The sequence below is a fragment of the Peromyscus californicus genome, unplaced genomic scaffold (genome assembly GCF_007827085.1).
Source record: "Peromyscus californicus insignis strain IS unplaced genomic scaffold, ASM782708v3 Scaffold_9__1_contigs__length_137607984, whole genome shotgun sequence".
Lineage (NCBI taxonomy): Eukaryota > Metazoa > Chordata > Mammalia > Rodentia > Cricetidae > Peromyscus > Peromyscus californicus.
In genome coordinates, this window is record NW_026294617.1 from 47758137 (window position 1) to 47776015 (window position 17879).

General features: G+C 44.9%; 1 protein-coding gene across 1 annotated transcript in view; it reads left to right on the plus strand.

The window, feature by feature from the left end:
- Ppm1l (protein phosphatase, Mg2+/Mn2+ dependent 1L) overlaps positions 1–17879 on the plus strand; it is a 297332-nt gene that overhangs the window by 270248 nt on the left and 9205 nt on the right. The window contains exon 3 of the mRNA XM_052731965.1: positions 14480–14641. Within this exon, the coding sequence (XP_052587925.1) occupies positions 14480–14641 (162 nt within the window). The remainder of the gene's footprint in view (positions 1–14479; positions 14642–17879) is intronic.

Consider the following 17879-nt stretch of genomic DNA (forward strand, 5'->3'; position numbering starts at 1 on the left):
ACCAAATGCTATCTATCCTACGAGGGTTTAAAACAACAGAATTGGTCACAAAACTGACTACCTCAAATCCAGCCCGTGTCAGATCCAGTACTTGAGGTTTTAGCTTACATCAAAGTTCAGAGATGAAAATTCTCATTTGCAATTGACTTGTTTCACACAAAACCTCATTCCAGCCAGGCTGTTTCTACTGTTGGGTGAGAGGAAGCAGTGGCAGCTGCTGTTGCAAAGGAAGACCCAAAGAGTTGCCATCCTGGGGGGCTTCAGTCCTTGCCCAGCCCAGGGAACTTACAAGCTTCCCAACAAATATAGGTGTACCATGCCTCTGTGCTGGGGAAATCACAGAGTCAGTCATCTTGGCACGTCGGGTCTTTTTGGCAGAAATTCGAATGTGTTCTTAATGATAACCTTTTGGGTGACCAGGCTTGGTATGAACTAGAGCCCTCTAGTAATGGCGTTCTGCTGAAATTCTTTTGAGCTATTTTTGTCCTGTGATGTTTTTCTTTTTGGAGTTAATGGAGCGGGACACGGCCTGTAAGCAGACATGTACCACACCGTCACACATGTCTGGTACATGAAGGCACAGTTCTTTTTTTTTTTTTGGTTTTTCGAGACAGGGTTTCTCTGTGTAGCTTTGCGCCTTTCCTGGAACTCACTTGGTAGCCCAGGCTGGCCTCGAACTCACAGAGATCCGCCGGCCTCTGCCTCCCGAGTGCTGGGATTAAAGGCGTGCGCCACCACCGCCCGGCTAAAGGCACAGTTCTTAACATGGCTGTTGCCTCTTTGAATATGAGTATGGTCCATCTTATAAAGCTCATAGGAAAGTGTCTTAAAGGAGAGATGTCTGTCTGTTGGTGGTGAGGGTTTGTAAGCATATTCCCTTAAATGAGGTCTAGCCGGAGCTGTCTCATGGATGAAAGCAATGTATTTTGTGCCTCTGGCTAGACTGATCAGTTGCCAAATTTCAGTATCATTGTCTGTAAAATAAGGATAGCAGTAGTGCCCCCTGGGCTCTCAGGGTGGTAGACTCCAGGAACCGGGCATGTGGCCTGACACTGTGAATGCTCAGCCTAAGCCGCTCCTGTGCCCACGCGTGTGTCTTTCCACACAGGTCGATCTGTCTTCAGCCACTTTCAATCAAACTCCCTTAACAGAAAATGACTTTCACACTGATAACTCTCAGGCTCATTTCAGGGGATCTGTGGTGTGAACCACTCATCATTATTAATTTTACAATCTTACTGTATCAGGTGATTATCTCGGCAGAGCCAACATAATGTAGCAGAAGGGGCCTGCCCGTGGGGAAACCTGGAGCAGGGTGGCAAGGACTCTGGAAATACACAAGAGGGAGCCGAGTGAAAAAGATCAGAACGTGCTGCTTCATTTTCCAGAATGTTCCAGATACTGTCCTGATAGGTCTGTCTGTGCCACAGCATTAATTGTTAGAAAAGCTCTAAGCTTTAACCTAACTATTATACTGATGAGGGTAGAGGCAGGCTCTTATCTGAGAGCAACCTAGCGAGACATCTGTGCTTCAAAGTGGCCACAGTGTCGACTGTGAGAGGCACGGCTGGAAAGTTCTGCTCGGAGTGATGTTAACATTCCTGGGCGATATGTTCACTAATGACCTGCTTCCTCTGCCGTTCCCCGTATGCTCATGCCAGTATGGTTTCTGTTCATCATTAGGCCCGATGGATCGAGGCCCCGAAATTGTGTTCTTGAGCTAATATTCACTGTCAGACCTCCACCAGATAAACTTAATGTCTTATAAATATGTCGGCCCATTTGGTTTGCTTCCTGTATACTTTCGGTATTAAGATAAATTTTATATGCTATATAAAAACACAGTTTACTCACAACATTTCGGGAGAATATTTACTACACGATGCAAGGTATTTGATACATAAAATGGGGAGGGAGAAAGAGAGTAATATATCTTGATCATAGAAATGTCTGAGTTCTCCTATACTGGGTCTAAAGAACGGCCCTTTGGCTATCACAAACATTGCTGAAGTCCTTGAAATGTGATGTCTCTGATTTTGTGTCTCTCCCTTTCTCCTTGCACACCCGCTTCCTACCCCTTGCCACTCCTTTCCCACACTCCCCAGTTTCTTCCTCTTTCCAAAAGAAAACAAAATGCCAGTTTTCCTTGTTCTTCATACTTAATGTCACAGAGATTGGAAAAAGTATTTCTGTGTGTGTGTGTGTGTGTGTGTGTGTGTGTGTGTGTGTGTGTGTGTGTGTTAACATACACACACATTTGCAGGTGCCCACAGGCTAGAAGAGGGTATCAGATCCCCTGGAGCTGGAGTTACAGGCAGTTGTAAACCCCCTGATGTGGGTGCTGGGAGATGAACTCCAGTCCTCTGCAGCAGCAGCAAGCGTTCTTAACCACCAGGCCAGCTCTCCAGCCTCGCACTGAACTTTCTTCAACCGAATAAGACAGCAACCCCTGACATAGCAACACAACCCTGGAATCATTCACCTAGGAAGAAATGTTGAAGATGAATTTCTATGGGTTCTCATAACCTCAGTTTTTAAACTATGGATATGTGCCTAACAGAGTACAGGGACCTTCCAGGAAGTGGAGGGGAAATGACCTGGCTGGCACACAAAACCTAGTGTTCCCTTTGTGGAGATTAGGCGTCCTGCCCAGAGACACGGAAAGCCGCAGGTGGTGGGTGCGTCCACCCCTGAGATGCCAGTGGCTCGGCACTGGCGGTTGGGTCTGAATCTGAACTTGAACTATCGTTGTCACTGATATTGCTGTGGCCTTTTCCATCTGTGCCGTACCGTTCTCTGTAGCCCAAACTATCGGCTCTTCCCTCCTCCCCCATTTTATGTATCGACTCCCTTGTTTACGCAGAAAATATCCTCCTGAACTGTTGTTGTGAATAAACTGTCCCTTTTTTTTTGGTTTTTCGAGACAGGGTTTCTCTGTGTAGCTTTGTGCCTTTCCTGGAACTCACTTGGTAGCCCAGGCTAGCCTCGAACTCACAGAGATCCGCCTGGCTCTGCCTCCCGAGTGCTGGGATTAAAGGCGTGCGCCACCACCGCCCGGCTAAACTGTCCTTTTATATAGCGTATAAAATTTGCCTTAAATACAGCAAAGTTTGAAAGGAGCAAACCAAATGGGTCAAATCCCCTCACCTGGTTAACTCTGTTTTCAAAACTCCCCTCACCTAGTTAACTCTTCCTGTTTTCAAAACTCTTCTGTTAGAAGTGGACTAAATATTCGGGATTGCTCGGTTTGGGCTGTTTAATCATTGAGCACATAATCATTTAATCAGCTCGCAATGTGATGATGGAGAAGACACTGCTCTCTCCCATCCTAGTCTGCATAAAGGGAAGAAGAGTCCCCTCACTGCCCGGCATGAAAACCAGCAGCAATGTGTTTGTGAGCCTCTCACAGACTTTCACTTAGAATTTCACTTAGAAACTTCTAACTAAACAGTCTTTATAGTCAGGGGCTTAAACATCACTGGGATTACATTTTGAAACTCAATTCATTGGATAAAGTAAGTGCCTACCATCACCCAACTGAAACATTTATCCGTGTGTTGAAAAGCCTCCGTGTTTCAGGGTCCCAGGCGTTAATTCAGGAGAGAGAATGCAAGTTTGGAGGAGGAGACCATGAGTAGCTTGCACTGGTGTTTTCCTGCAGGAAAACTTGAAGAATTAGGACAACACAGGTGTTGGGGTCCACAGAGGTTGCCTAGTGAGATCTGAGCTTACTTTACCCAGCAGGGCTGCATTAGGGGATGGCTTGACCACGTGCATGGTCACCAGGTGTTTGGGATGGTCTACACTTGGCTGTGTTGGGGGAGGCCTTTGCTCCACCCCTTAGCATTCCTTTAAAAACCCTTTAGTAGAGACAGAAGGGGCTGGTGGGTTTGGACCCAGGCCCTCCTGAGGCTATCCTGTGTTTCTGTCTTTCTTCTCATTGTCTAAACATTTCCCACTTCTCCCTGCTCAACAGTACCCTGGTCATAAAGGTGGAGACTAGTCCCCCACACACAAAGTAGCCCTGGTTTGTTGAACTGCAAAAGTGGACACAGATTGTTCATGTGACATCCACTGTGATGCACTTGTACCATTCGATTGGAATGTGTGTCTTTGGAACACGTGGGGAGAATAAGAGTCCCATCTGTGTTCCTTTGCATGAAACCAGGATCCTGGGCCAAAGGAAAGAATGGAGGCCACACCTGGATTGAACGTTCTCTCCACCTATCAGAGCGTGCATGGGACCATGGGCCATAGCTACACAGGAGAGGGATCATGTTTTGAGCAGTGGGTAAAAACAAATCAAGCAAACAAAGGAAGAGCCTGAGCGGTTTCTTGAATGATAGTGTCTACAAGGCCATGTACGGTATGGTATTGAACTAGACGAACCTGTCAGAACAAGATATCAGATGATAAGCACAATATTAGGTGATTGTTTATTCATCCGTCTTTTAATTAGTTTATTTAGCAAATATTGAGTGCCTGTAGTAGTCTAGGCAGCATCAGATTAAGGGAAACAAGCAGTATCCCTTATCCTTGGGAAGCTTATATTCTGTAGGGCAAGAATGATATTCAGTGCTTTACATAAATAAACAAGATATCTGCATAATGCTGTGTTAGAGAGCAATAAATAAAGAGGTGATAAATCCACCAGAAAAGGGCTCTCTGAAAACCTCCTTCTTGAGCTCAAACAAGAGCCAGTGTCAAGGACGGAACAGCAGAGGGAACACGGTGTGTATAAAGGCCCCAAGTGACAAAAGGCTTGGCAGATGTGAGCAACCAAAGGCAAGCCCCGAACAAGGGAGAAGGTGATGATGAGACGGTTGGGATGGGCCAGATCACGCAGGATCTGTCACTGTTGTTTCTCACTTGGACTCCTGGCGTAGCCTGCCGACTGAAGTGACAGCGGCCTCCACCGGCCTCAGTACTGTGAGCACAAGAGAGCTGGAGGCGTAGGTTTTTTTTAGAGGTAAGAGCACTTAGTGACTCCCTAAACAGCTCGATTGGGGAACAGAGAAAAGCAAGCATGCTGCCCAGGCTTCTGGCTAGTGCCATTTTCTCAAATAGAAAGGTCAGGTGGCTCACCAGGTTTCACTCAGTATACGATTTGAAGTCTACACTGTGCAAACTCGCTTTTCCAGATGTGTGTTGCTGTTTTTGTTGTTACCATTCTTTGAGACAGGGCCTTCTATAGTGCAGGCTGCTCTCCAATTCACTGTGTAGCTCAGGTTGCCCTTGAACTCCTGTTTATCCTCCCTCTACCTCTAGAATGCTGAAATTACACTGATGTACCACTATATCCAGGTTCAGATTTTTTTTTTAATCTATAAGGTGAGGTTATTAAGTTTCAAAGATCCCCTCCCAATTAACCATCTCTTGAAGAACAAAATTGCTAATGTGAAAATATCCTGAGGTTCAAAATTAAAGAATAGTGTTATGCCCTGATGTTTTGATAAATAGTATCAAAATGGAATAAATCAATTTATCTCAAAACTAATAACCAAGAAATTAGAGGTTATTTTTTCCAGCATAGCAAAGAAAGTGCAGTTGCAAGCATTTTCTCCTGGGAAGTGTTTTCCTGGAGTTTCTTGGCAACAGAGTAGTTTGTCCTATTGAGTAATATTATATTATAAATGATTTTGTAACTCTGGGTGAAGACTGCAAAGGCCGAACAATATGTTGTTTGTGCTGCAGCATCCTGACTTCTTTCTGATCATTCTGCATTGGTTTACACAGATCATTTCTCCAGATCCACACGGGCCCTGTGTAGGATGTGGGCAGGTTTGTGGTGGTGGTGTTTTTCTGTAGAGAGGACACTGAACACGTTCTGGTTATCCAGAGCTCCACCTATAACCCTGTTTCTGCCACCTGCAAACAACCATCTGTGGCCAAGCCTAAGGTTGTCTTGCTGATGCAGGCAGCTTGCTCTCTTGCTGAAACCTGCACCCTCAGGTAGATCTTGAACCTGAGTCAAGTGACGCAAACAGAAAAGACCTGTATTATCTCACAGAACAAACACATGCCGGAACAGACTGGTGCAGTCTGGGATGGGGCCAGATGGTGCAGATCCGCCACTGTTGAGTCTCACACTGGCTGAAATGACCACTCCTCTTCCATGCTGAGATTGTCCCCTCAGTTGCAAGATAGCTGTCTCTGTTCAGTAACACTCACACAACAACACTGAGCCAAAGAAATGGTCCTTCTCTGCTCTGTATGTGCCAGTGAACGAAAAGCCTTTCCCAGAAGCTCACGGTAAACATCCCTGAGTGCCAGGGAGCACCCAGTTTCCTGCCTGGAGATAGAGACATTATTCTAAACCACGCCCCATTCTTCCTTCCTCCCTCCCTGATGGGCCTACCCTATCTGGTTTAAACTCCGTGTGCCATCTCCGTCCCAGTGGTTACCATATTAATTCTGATCCTCATTAACTCAGCCGGTCCTCACTGCTTCTGGTTATTTTTCTGTGGTCACCAGAGTGACCTTACAAAACAGAAGCCTCATTGTGGCACTGTAGCAGGCCTTCTCTTTTGGCCACCAACCAGCTCCCAACCATGATACGGAGACTTACTGTTAGTTATGAATGTGTGGCCTTATCTCAGCTCTTATTTTAATCTGTTTCTCTTCATCTATGTCTTGCTTCTGGACTTTTTATCCTTCTTTCTTTATGTCCTGCTTTCCTGCTTCTCCTGTCTGGCTGGCTGGCGGCTGCCAGGCTTCTGGCCCTAGGTGTGTCTCTCTCCTTCTAAACCATTCTCTTCTCTCTTTCTTCTCCTCTCATCCTCTGCCCACCAGCCCCACCTATCTCTTTTCTGCCTAGCTAGTGGCTGGTCAGCTTTCTGTTAGACCAATCAGTCGCCTTAGGCAGGCAAGGTGAAATAGCAACACATCTTTACATAGTTAAACAAATGCAACATAAACAAATGCAACACATCTTTACATAGTTAAACAATTGCAGCACAAACAAATGTAACATACCTTCACATAGTTAAAGTAATACTCCTCAACATAAACAAATGTAACACATCTTTGCCTTGTTAAACAAATACTCCTCAACATGATACTCTACTACCGAAAACCCATCATTGACAGGCTAAAATCTCAGGTTGTTTCGTAGCTGCAGTGCTGACTCTTCTCTTTATCTGATGGCTCAATAATCTGATAAACAGATATAGAGCTGTACTGGCTGGAGTGGGGTTGGGAAAGGGCCCAGACCCCTGCCAGGTAGACCCCCTTCCCTGGATCCCTGTAAAACCAGCGGAAGGAATTGCTGACTAAGAAGCTGGGATGAACCTGAAAGTCAACTAGGCTAATGGCATATATTTAAATAGTGTAGAAGCCATTAGTGGGGACATCCTTGTCCTGAGCATGGAGAAGGGCAGATAGGTCCCTAAGTTCTATTACATGTGTCCACATGCCATGTGGCATCCGGGAAAGAAATGCTTCTGTTTTACCTTTCAGACTCTAATGTGCCACATAGAAGAGTTTCTGCTCTGATTGTATTGGATAAGTTTAGTCAAGCAGACACTTAGAACAAAGTAAAAGTAGTCACAGATAAAATTCAACCAATATAAAAACTCAAGGGCAATGATTTCTGAGAGTTGATTTATAGGATGTTAAAAATTGTTTCAGTGGTTTCATTTAGCTCATTTTCATATGTGTATATATTTTAGGAAGCTTCTATTGTATTAAGTTTCCATATTACCCCTAAAATGGCCCTTAATTTTATCTGTCTCTCCCCATATTCCTTCCCTCATACCCCTCTACCCTCCCCTCCACACTAGATCTTTCCATTCCAGTCCCCTGCATCTATCCATATATATCTATTCTATTTCCTTAGAGAGATCTGGCTGTCTCCCTAGTTCCTTACTCTGTGCCTACCTTCTGTGGTTCCACTGATTGTAGCTTGGTCATCGTAGATTTATCATCTAACATCCACGTATAAGTGGATCCATACCATATTTATGTTTCTGGGTTTGGATTATGTCACCCAGGATTTTTTCTAGTCCTATCCATTTACCTGTGAATTTCATTATTTTACCCTTTAATGGCTGAGTAATATTCTATTGTATAAACACACCACATTTCCTTTATCCATTCATCTGTTGATGGATATCTAGGTTGTTTCCAATGAATAGAACAGCAGTGAACATGGTTGAGCAAGTGTCCCTGAGGTAGGATGAAGCATCCTTTGGGTATAGGCCCAAGAGTGGTATAGCTGGATCTTGAAGCAGATCAATTCTCATCTTCCCGAGGAACTGCCACTCTGCTTTCCACAGTGGCTGTACAAGTTTGCACTCCCAGCAGCAATGGATGAGTGTTCCCCTTGTTCCACAGTCTCACCAGCATGAACTGTCATTTGTTTTATTGATCTTGGCCATCCTGACAGGTGTAAGATGAAATCTCAAAATAGTTTTGATTTGCATTTTCCTATGGCTAAGGATGTTATGCTGGATAGTTTTATTTTATATCAACTTGACACGAGCTAAAGGCATCTGAGAGGAAGGAGCTGCAGTTGAGAAAACGCTTCCATAAGACTGGATGGAGACAACCCTGTAGGGTATTTTTGTAATGAGTGATTGATGGGGGAGTGTCAATGTGGTGGCCATCCCTGGGCTGGTGGTCCTAGGTTCTATGAGAAAGCAGGCTGAGCAAGCCATAAGGAGCAAACCAGTAAGCATACGCCTCCATAGCCTCTGCATCAGCTCCTGCATCCAGATTCCTGTGCTGTTTGAGTTCCTGTCCTGGCTTCCTTCTATGGTGAACAATGATGTGGAAACAGAAGCCAATAAACCCTTTCCTCCCACTTGCTTTAGGTCATGATGTTTCATCACAGACACAGTATCCCCATCCCTAACAAAGAGAGATGTTGGACATTGTTTTAAGTGTTCCACAGTCATTTGGGTTTCCTCTTTTGAGGAATCTCCGTTTCAGTCTGCACCCCGTTTTTAAATTGGGTTATTTGTTTTCTTGATATCTAGTTTTTTTGAGTTCTTTATATATATTTTTTATGTTAGCCATCTGTCAGATGTGTAGTTGGTAAGAATCTTGCCCACACTGTAGGCTGCTGCCTTGTCTGAATGAGGGTGTCCTTTGCCATGCAGAAGCCCTTCAGTTTCATGAGGTCTCCTTTATTAATTGTTGATCTTACTGCCTGTGCTACAGGGCCCTGGTCCGAAAGGCTTCTCCTGTGCCAACGAGTCCAGGCTATTCTCCACTTTCTCTTCTGGAAAGTTCCGTGTATCTGATTTTATGTTAAGGTCTTTGATACATTTGGAGTTGAGTTTTATGCAGGGTGGTAAGTAGGGATCTATTTGGATTCTTGTATGTGCAGCCATCCAGTTTGACCAGCACCATATGTTGAAGATATTTTCTTTTTTCAGGGTGTATTTCTGACCTCTTTACACACACACACACACACACACACACACACACACACACACACAACACGTGGACATAGGTGTATGGACTTGAGTCTGGGTCTTCCATTCAATCCCATTTATCATGTCTGTTTCTGTGCCAGTACCATGCTGTTTTATTACTATAGCTCTGTAGTACAATTTAAGATCAGAGGTGGTGATACCTCCAGCAGTTCTTTTATTATTCAGAATTGATTTAGCTATTTTGGTGTGTGTGTGTGTGTGTGTGTGTGTGTGTGTGTGTGTGTGTGTGTGTCTGTCTGTCTGTCTGTCTGTCTGTCTGTCTGTCTGTTTGTCTGTCTGTTTCCATATGAAACTGAAAATTCTCCTTTCAGGATCTATGAAGAATTGTGTTGAAATTTTGATGGGGATTCCATTGAATCTGTAGATTGCTTTTGGTAGGATGACCATTTTTATTACATTAATCCTACCAATCAATGAGCATGGGCATGCTTTCTATTTTCTGATATCTTCTTTAAGTTCTTTCTTCAATGTTTGAAAGTTTTTATCATGTAAGTTCTTTCACTTGCTTGGTTAGAGTTACCCCAAGATATTTTATATTATTTGAGGCTTTTGGGAAAGGTGTTGCTTTCCTGATTTCTTTCTCAGTCCATTTGTCATTTGTATATAGGAAGGCTACTGATTTTTGTGAGTTAATTTTGTATCCAGCTACTTTGTGGAATGTGTTTATCAGCTGTAGGAGTACTCCAGTGAAACTTTTGGGTCACTTATATATACTATCATATAATCTACAAATAAAGATATTTGATTTCTTCCTTTCTAATTTGTATCTTTTTGGTCTCCTTCGGTTATCTTATGGCTCTAGCTAAGACTTCAAGTACTATATTGAATAGGTATGGAAAGAGTGGACAACCTTGTCTTGTTCTTGATTTTAGTGGAATTGCTTTGAATTTCTCTCCATTTAATTTGATGTTGGTTATGGGCTTGCTGTAAACTGCCTTTATTATGTTGAGGTATGTCACTAAATGAAATCATCAAAATGTAGGGGAGACAGATCACCAGCTGGACATCTCTTGTCACTAAATAAAGTTTCTAATATGGGGAATAGGTTACATCTTGCTGTGGGATGTTCTGTATGTTAAATGTGTTGCTCTGATTGGTTAATAAATAAAACACTGATTTGCCAGTAGCCAGGCAGGAAGTATAGGTGGGACAAGGAGAGAGGAGAATTCTGGGAAGTGGAAGGCTGAGGCAGAGAGACGCTGCCAGCCACCGCCATGAAAAGTGAGATGTAAGGTACCTGAAGGCCATGAGCCATGTGCCAACTTATAGATTAATAGAAATGGGTTAATTTAAGATAGAAGAACTAGATAGCAAGAAGCCTGCCATGCCCATACAATTTATAAGCAATATAAGTCTCTGTGTGTTTACTCGGTTGGGTCTGAGCGGCTGCAGGACTGGTGGGTGAGAGACATTTGTCCTGATCATGGGCCAGGCAGGACTGGAGAAAACTTCAGCTACAACATCTAATTGAGTTGTTGGCCAAAAGGGTCTCATGGGAACCCCCCCCCCCAAACAACCCAATCTCTTGCCAAGGCTATAGATTATTCTCTACAAACTAATGGCAAGACATATATAGTTGAAGGCAAAAGGTACACAATTTATTGAACTTGGAGGAATCCAGCTGATGCCTATCTAGAGCCTTTACCTCTAGGGTCTACTGTTCTTGGTACTGGAAGGTACTCTGCATACTACCAAAGGAGAAAGGTAAACACCAACCTAGCTAGAGACCCTTTGATCTACAAGGGTTTCCCACCTGCAAGATATGCTAATGTAACGGTGAGACAAGCTTATCGTGGTAACCAATCAATGTGACCTCAGGCCCACTCCATGAGATGGAACCCAAACCCAACACTGCTTGGGGGACCAAGAACCTGAGACTAGATAGCCCAGGGGCCTGGGAAAAACCAAATACTTCTGTTCTACTAAAAGATTGTAGCAGTAAAATGACTCCTAATGACATTCTGCCTTTTCCAGCCATTATCATAGAAGCTTCCTCCACAGTAGATGCAAACAAATACAGAAATCCACCGCCAGACACTATGCAGAGTGAGAGGCCTTGAGACACTCAGCCCTGAATAGAATGTCCCCATTAAATCTCTTCCCTCAGGGCTCAAGGAACCCTGCCTGCGGAAGAGGGGGAGAAAAGAGTGTAAGAGCCAGAGGGGATGGAGGACACCAAGGAAACAAGGCCCTCGAAATCAAGATCTATGCACATATGGACTCACAGAGACTGAGGCGGCATGCACAGGACTGCACAGGACTGCACCTGCTGGGGTCCTGGAGCCGAAAGGAGAAGTGGACACACACCCCACCCCTAACCCAGAAGTTATCTCCAGTTGATAACCCCTGGCAGATGAAAACTGAGTTTTCCCCCAGGGAGTCTCACTGGGGAAACAAACTACTTACTCTTAAGGGTAGGCTGCATGCCCAGCTAGATGCCAGAAAACAATCTTAACCCAATCTTTGGAGGTTTCTTGTCTCATGATATCGTGTCAAGGCTTTTTAGTTTTGTTTTGTTAATTTGTCTTATTGTATAACTGTATATATGATAGATATATGTGTGTATATATGATATATGTGTGTATATTTATGAGTGGCTCTCTGTGTCTGTGTCTGTTTCTTGTGTCTTGTCTTGGGCTCTTTTCTCTCTGCTTGTTCTGTCCTACTCTGATGTGTTAGTTTTGTTTTATTGTATTTTATTTTGTTATTTTCCCATAGAAACCTGTTTGTTTTCTTACGAGAGGCAGAGAGGGAGTGGATCTCTATGGGATGGGAGGTGGGGAGGAGCTGGGATGAGCAGGGGGAGAGATCATAAACGGATATATCATATGAGAAAAAAATCTGTTTCCAGTAAAAGGGAAAAATTTTTTTTTTGATGGGTTGGAGAGATAACTTAGCAGTCACACTGGCTGCTCTTTCAGAGGACTGGGGTTCGATTCCCAGCACCCACATGGTGGTTCACAACTGTCTGTAACTCCAGTTCCAGGGCATCTGGTGCCCTCTTTTGGCTTCCACAGGCACCAGGCACAAACCTGGCACATCATCACCATATAGGCAGGCAAAACACCCGTGCACATAAAACAATCAGTTTTTTAAAAGTTTGCTTTGGTAACATCTGAGATTAGGATTAGTCATATTTAGTCATATTCTCACTCAGTCTCCCCCTCCCTCTCATTTTAATAACATTTTTTAATATTGTAATCCTAAAGTAACCCAGCTTTCATGGGCTGCCATTTTTAATCAAGCCAGTTTTGTGTTAAGTAGTGTTTAGAATTCTAGTGGCCAGGGAGATGGCCTCCCATGCACAACTGGTGAGCGGAGTCACATCCCCAGATCCCACAGAAAAGGCAGGATATGGTGGCACATATCTATAACACTGGCACTCGTACAACACAGTGAAAGGCAGAGGCCAGTTGGCCAGAAGTTTAGAGGTCAGTAGTCCAGCAGAAACAAGAGCACTCTTGAATCAGCAAGGTGGAAGGAGAGAACCCACTCTCAAAAGTTACCCTCTGACCTGCACACATGAGCTGTGGTGGGCACTGGCACCTGCTTTGTTGGAGTCCAGCTCCGATCTGTCGAAGGGTTCTTGGGGTGAGAAGAGAGGAATGAGGAAGTATTAGATAGAAATATAGATATAGACACAGAGAAAGACAAAGACACAGCATAGCTTTGGGAGGGCCCTGAGTCAATACCCAGTCACCACCTCGAGATTTATTTTAATGGACTTTTTATACACTACCAAAGGAAGAGACAAAAGACGCCCCCCTTTCGAGATCTAAGCACAACGTACAGGCAAGTGCAGACCCTTCCAAACCACGCACCTGGCCAAATCATTCCATTATGCAGCCCTGCTGGGTAAAGCAAGCTCAAATTCTCTGACCTTGATTGTGTAAGGCCTTACTGGGGAGCCTCTGTGGGCACCCACACTGCTTGCACTCCCCACCATCTCCAGTCACACCCAATCATTTTCTTTAGTTTAAAAAGAATAGGGTGTCAAACAATCATAACTGAATATGCTAACTATCATAGCTAACCTGTTCTCATCAACCTGTGTTTGTTCTTTCTGTTGAAGAATGGGGTCCTCTCTTGTGTTGTAGTTCTATGAAAGGTTATTTAGATGCAGTTTACATTTTTATTATGGAGTATGACTTTCCTAATGAGAAAGAACTGTTAAGGGCGACCAGGGAGTGCTTTTCAAAAGTAAAGGAGTGACGATCTGAGGCCCGAGCGGAATGAGTGTGAGCCGTGCATTTCAGCAGACACTTGACCATGGACAGTGGCAGGCAGGGCGGAAGAGGCAAAAGATTGCTCCGTTCTCTTTGTTATTCTTTTTCATTTCAAAGAGAACAACGGAGGAAAGCATGTCTTTGTGTGTCTTGCGTGGGCTTCAGGCAAGCTGGTGGCTCTGACCACCTCTATCCCACCTGTAGCTTCCCTGGAGATTTCTCTGCTTCTACCTTCATAGCCCGCCCCTTCTCACCTGGGGCTGGCTGCCCTTTTCTAAGTCCAGTCTCTGCTCTGGGACTTTCTGTGGTGTTCGGGCTTGACCTTTCCTGACACCAATGGTTCTGTCATAGTGCCACAGGATAGGTTGTTGACATCTGCCTCTATCTCAGGAGCCGTCCCCCATCCCCAGTCTCAACATCGTCACACTTGTCACTGGGACATCTCGGACACTGAGCCCCTATGAGAATTGACAACGGGTACCAATTGTCTAGGGCTGCAAACTGATTTTGATTCTCCCCTGATCCTTCTGAATGTGGTGTTTTAAAATGAAGGGTAGCAGAAGCAAAGTGGTTTAGGAAAATGATACTGTTCTTCTAGCCTATTTCAGTGACAGTGTAACACGGTTAGGAAAATGGACTGTCAGATTTGATCAGTGTTGTTGAAATGAACCGTGATCATTCCCGGAGTAGCTGAAGTAAATCTCCTTCCTAGCAAGAGAGGCTGTAATGGTGGAAGAGTCTGGTGATCAGGAGGAACAAGGGAACATCAGCACCTTGCCCCTGCCCACGCTGCCTCTCTCTTCTGTCCTGCAGGCACAACGTGTTTGATTGCCCTCCTGTCAGATAAGGACCTGACTGTGGCCAATGTTGGTGATTCTCGAGGAGTCTTGTGTGACAAAGATGGGAACGCCATTCCCTTGTCTCATGATCACAAGCCTTACCAACTCAAGGAGAGGAAGAGAATAAAGAGAGCTGGTGAGTCGGGGAGCCCTCTTGGAGGAAGTCTACCATCTTGTTTAGTGATCTAGGTGCTTTCTTGGAGAGTTTTTAGGGAGCAAATTCACTTACCCAGCAGCACATGGGGTCACTGTGACATGACTGTTACCTAGTCTGTATTCCTAGACTGTACATTTCTTATTAATTGATGATGACTTAATTTGCCACTCTTAATGGCCAAAGATTCCAGAAGGACCAAAGACAGCCCTCTTTGGTTTCAAGTCCAATTTGATCACTGGACCTCTGCTCCCTTACAGCCATTACCAGACTCCCAACACTCCAGTGTGAACTCCAGTGATATATTGGTGCCTCTGCAAGTGTCATTTCCACTGGAGTGGGTGAAAAGTAGTGTCCTTTCAAATCCAACCGTGGCGTGTCCTGTTGGAAGCCTTCCATGTCCCACTGGGGCAAAGGCACCCTCAGTACGTCTCTTCAGGCGCCCTGTGAAATGAGTGCACACAGCTGACTCTTGCCTGTCTTGCCTTCTTGTCTGTGAGCTGTTCGGAGGCAAGAACTTGGTCCTGGTTATTTCCATACCTCAGCACCCAACTCAGTGGCCATCCTAAGTGGAGATGGAAAAGAGCCTGCTATTTATTCAACAAACCCTATTCCCCTCCCCGTACACACACACACACACACACACACACACACACACACAAAACCCTTACGAAATTTACAGTCTGAAATTGGTTGAGGTGAAGATAGAGTAAATAGGCACCAATCAAAGATGAATGAGTTCTGTGGTAAATCATAAGGTGGTGACTACTGTGTTGGTGCATAAAGCAGATGAGGAAATGGGGGTGTCTTTAAGTGGGGCGGTCTATGTGAAACCACTAAGGTGAATAATTCATTCATTTTTGAGATGGAGTTTCAGGTAACCCAGGCTGGCCCAATTCTCCTGCCTCTGCCTCCCAAGTCCTTCAATTACAGGCATGGGTTACCACGTGTAGTTCAGTAAGGTGATACTGAGACAAAACTCTGAGGAGGAGGAGGATCAGATCTGAGAGTTTCCTACCTATGGAAGGCAAGAATGCCTTCACTGTCTTACCTCAGGGCCCAGTGGTGTGCTGAGCAGCCTGGACCCCTGCTGTGTGTTCGAATCTGCAGAGTGACCCTTGCTCACTGCAGCTTAGCTTCTGCCCAATGGGAAAATGAGACAGCCTAATGAACACTAGAGTCACACAGCAGGAAGCTGTATGGCTGAGACCAAAGGGACTGGATTCTAGCCCCTCACTTCAGTTCCTGCTGGGATGCAGAACAGTTTCAAATGAGTGTTGCCCGGGTTTTCTGATGATGAAATGGAGCAATGTTTTCGGAGCATCCATCAAGCTTTGGAGAGCTCCAGGCAAGATGAGTGAAACACTCTGACATTCATTTATGTAGGCCTCATCTCCTCCTGAGAGTCCACACTAAGTCCAAACTGAAAATCCCAATAGCTAAATCTGGCAGGACACACATACACCCGGAACCTCCACCTTAGTATCCAGCGTGTGTTCTTGAAATTTCACTATCACCTTATCCTCTGTCCCCTCCTTCACACCTGACACACACACTCCCACTCTACCACACTTCTTTCTGCGAGCAAATGTGCACACCATCTCTAAGATTAATTGACTTACTCTGTTCATTTACAAAAATTAGGCAAAGGTGTGTTTTTTAAAATATTTTTATTCTTTGAGAATTTCATGCAGCATATTTTGATCATATTCATCTCCTCCCCCAACCTCTCCCAGATATCCTGCATATGTTAGAGTTCTCTAGAGGAACAGAACTGATTGGGAATATGCATATATACATATATACATACATACATGATTTATTTGACTGGCTTAAAAGCTGTGGTCCAGCTAGTCCAACAGTGGCTATCTCCCAATGAAAAGGCCAAGAATCCATCAGCTGTACAGTCTACAAGGCTAGATGTCCCAGGTGGTCTTCAGTCTATATTGTCTTCCAAAGAAATAGGTTCTAATACCAGCAAAGAAGTGCCTCCGCAGCAGGAGAGATAAGCTTGCCAGCAAGAGTGAAGGCAAGTAGGCAAAAAGCAAAATCTTCCTTCTTCCATGTCCTTTTATATGTGAAGGCTGTCACCAGAAGGTGTGGCCTAGATTTAGGGTGAGTCTACCCACCTCAAACAATCCAGTCAAGAAAATCCCTCACACACATGCCCAGCTGTTTGGGGTATATATCTCAGATATAGTTAGGTTGACAGCCAAGATTAACCATCACCTTACCTACCCAACCTTGTGCTCCCCTCCCCCCATGCCCATCAAGTCCAGTTTCTGCTGCTCATATTCTCTTAGATGTGAGGTCATCCATTGGGACCACAGTCTAACTACCAAGGGCCACACCCTTACAGAAATTGACTCACTTCCTCCTAGCAGCTATCAGTTGCCAATAGCTTCTCAGGTAGGGGTGAGACATCATGGCCACGTCTCACCTCCAGACTTGAATTTTGTCTGACTTGAGCTTCCACGGGCACTGTGCACATTGTCACAACTGTCATGAGTTCATATGTGCAGCTGTCCTGCTGTGTGCAAAAGAAAATCAACCAGAAACAAAAAACCAGTTCCCGGCTAGTCATCCACCACCTCTGGCTCCTATACTCCTTCTGCCCCCTCTGCCTCAATGAACTCTGAACCCCGGGCAGAGGGGACATGATATAGATGTTCCATTTAGGGCGGGACACTCGGCAGTCTCATAATCCGTGTGCCTGGCCCAGCTGTGAATCTCCGTTTCGGTCACCCTAGGAGGGCTTAAGGGATGGTGATGAGGTTTATTAGGACCCTAGACTTCAGGACATCTCTCTTGCTCCTGCTTAGCATGACAGGAAGCTGGATATTATGTATGCTGACCTTTCCGTCTCTGCAGTACACTAACAGCGTCTCGGCTGCTGTCCATTGTGCTCCCTGTGCTAAGAGCCGCGCCTGGTACACTACGTGCATTTTTATACATTCTGTGAAGATGATAATGTTATAATCACTTCATAGACAGTAAACTGGAACCGCAGAGAGGCTTGTGTCCACAGACATACAGCTAGTGAGTGACGAGGCCAGAGTTAAAACCATGACTGGCTCCAGAGCGTCACCGGAGTGTGCTTGCCCACTACACCACACTTGCTGGAACTGTCCGGTGTTCTGCCGACCATCCCCTTACAGCTCACTCCTCTGTGGTGGTCAACCCCACAGTCGCTCCCCCATCCTCCCTTACTTCAGTGGTT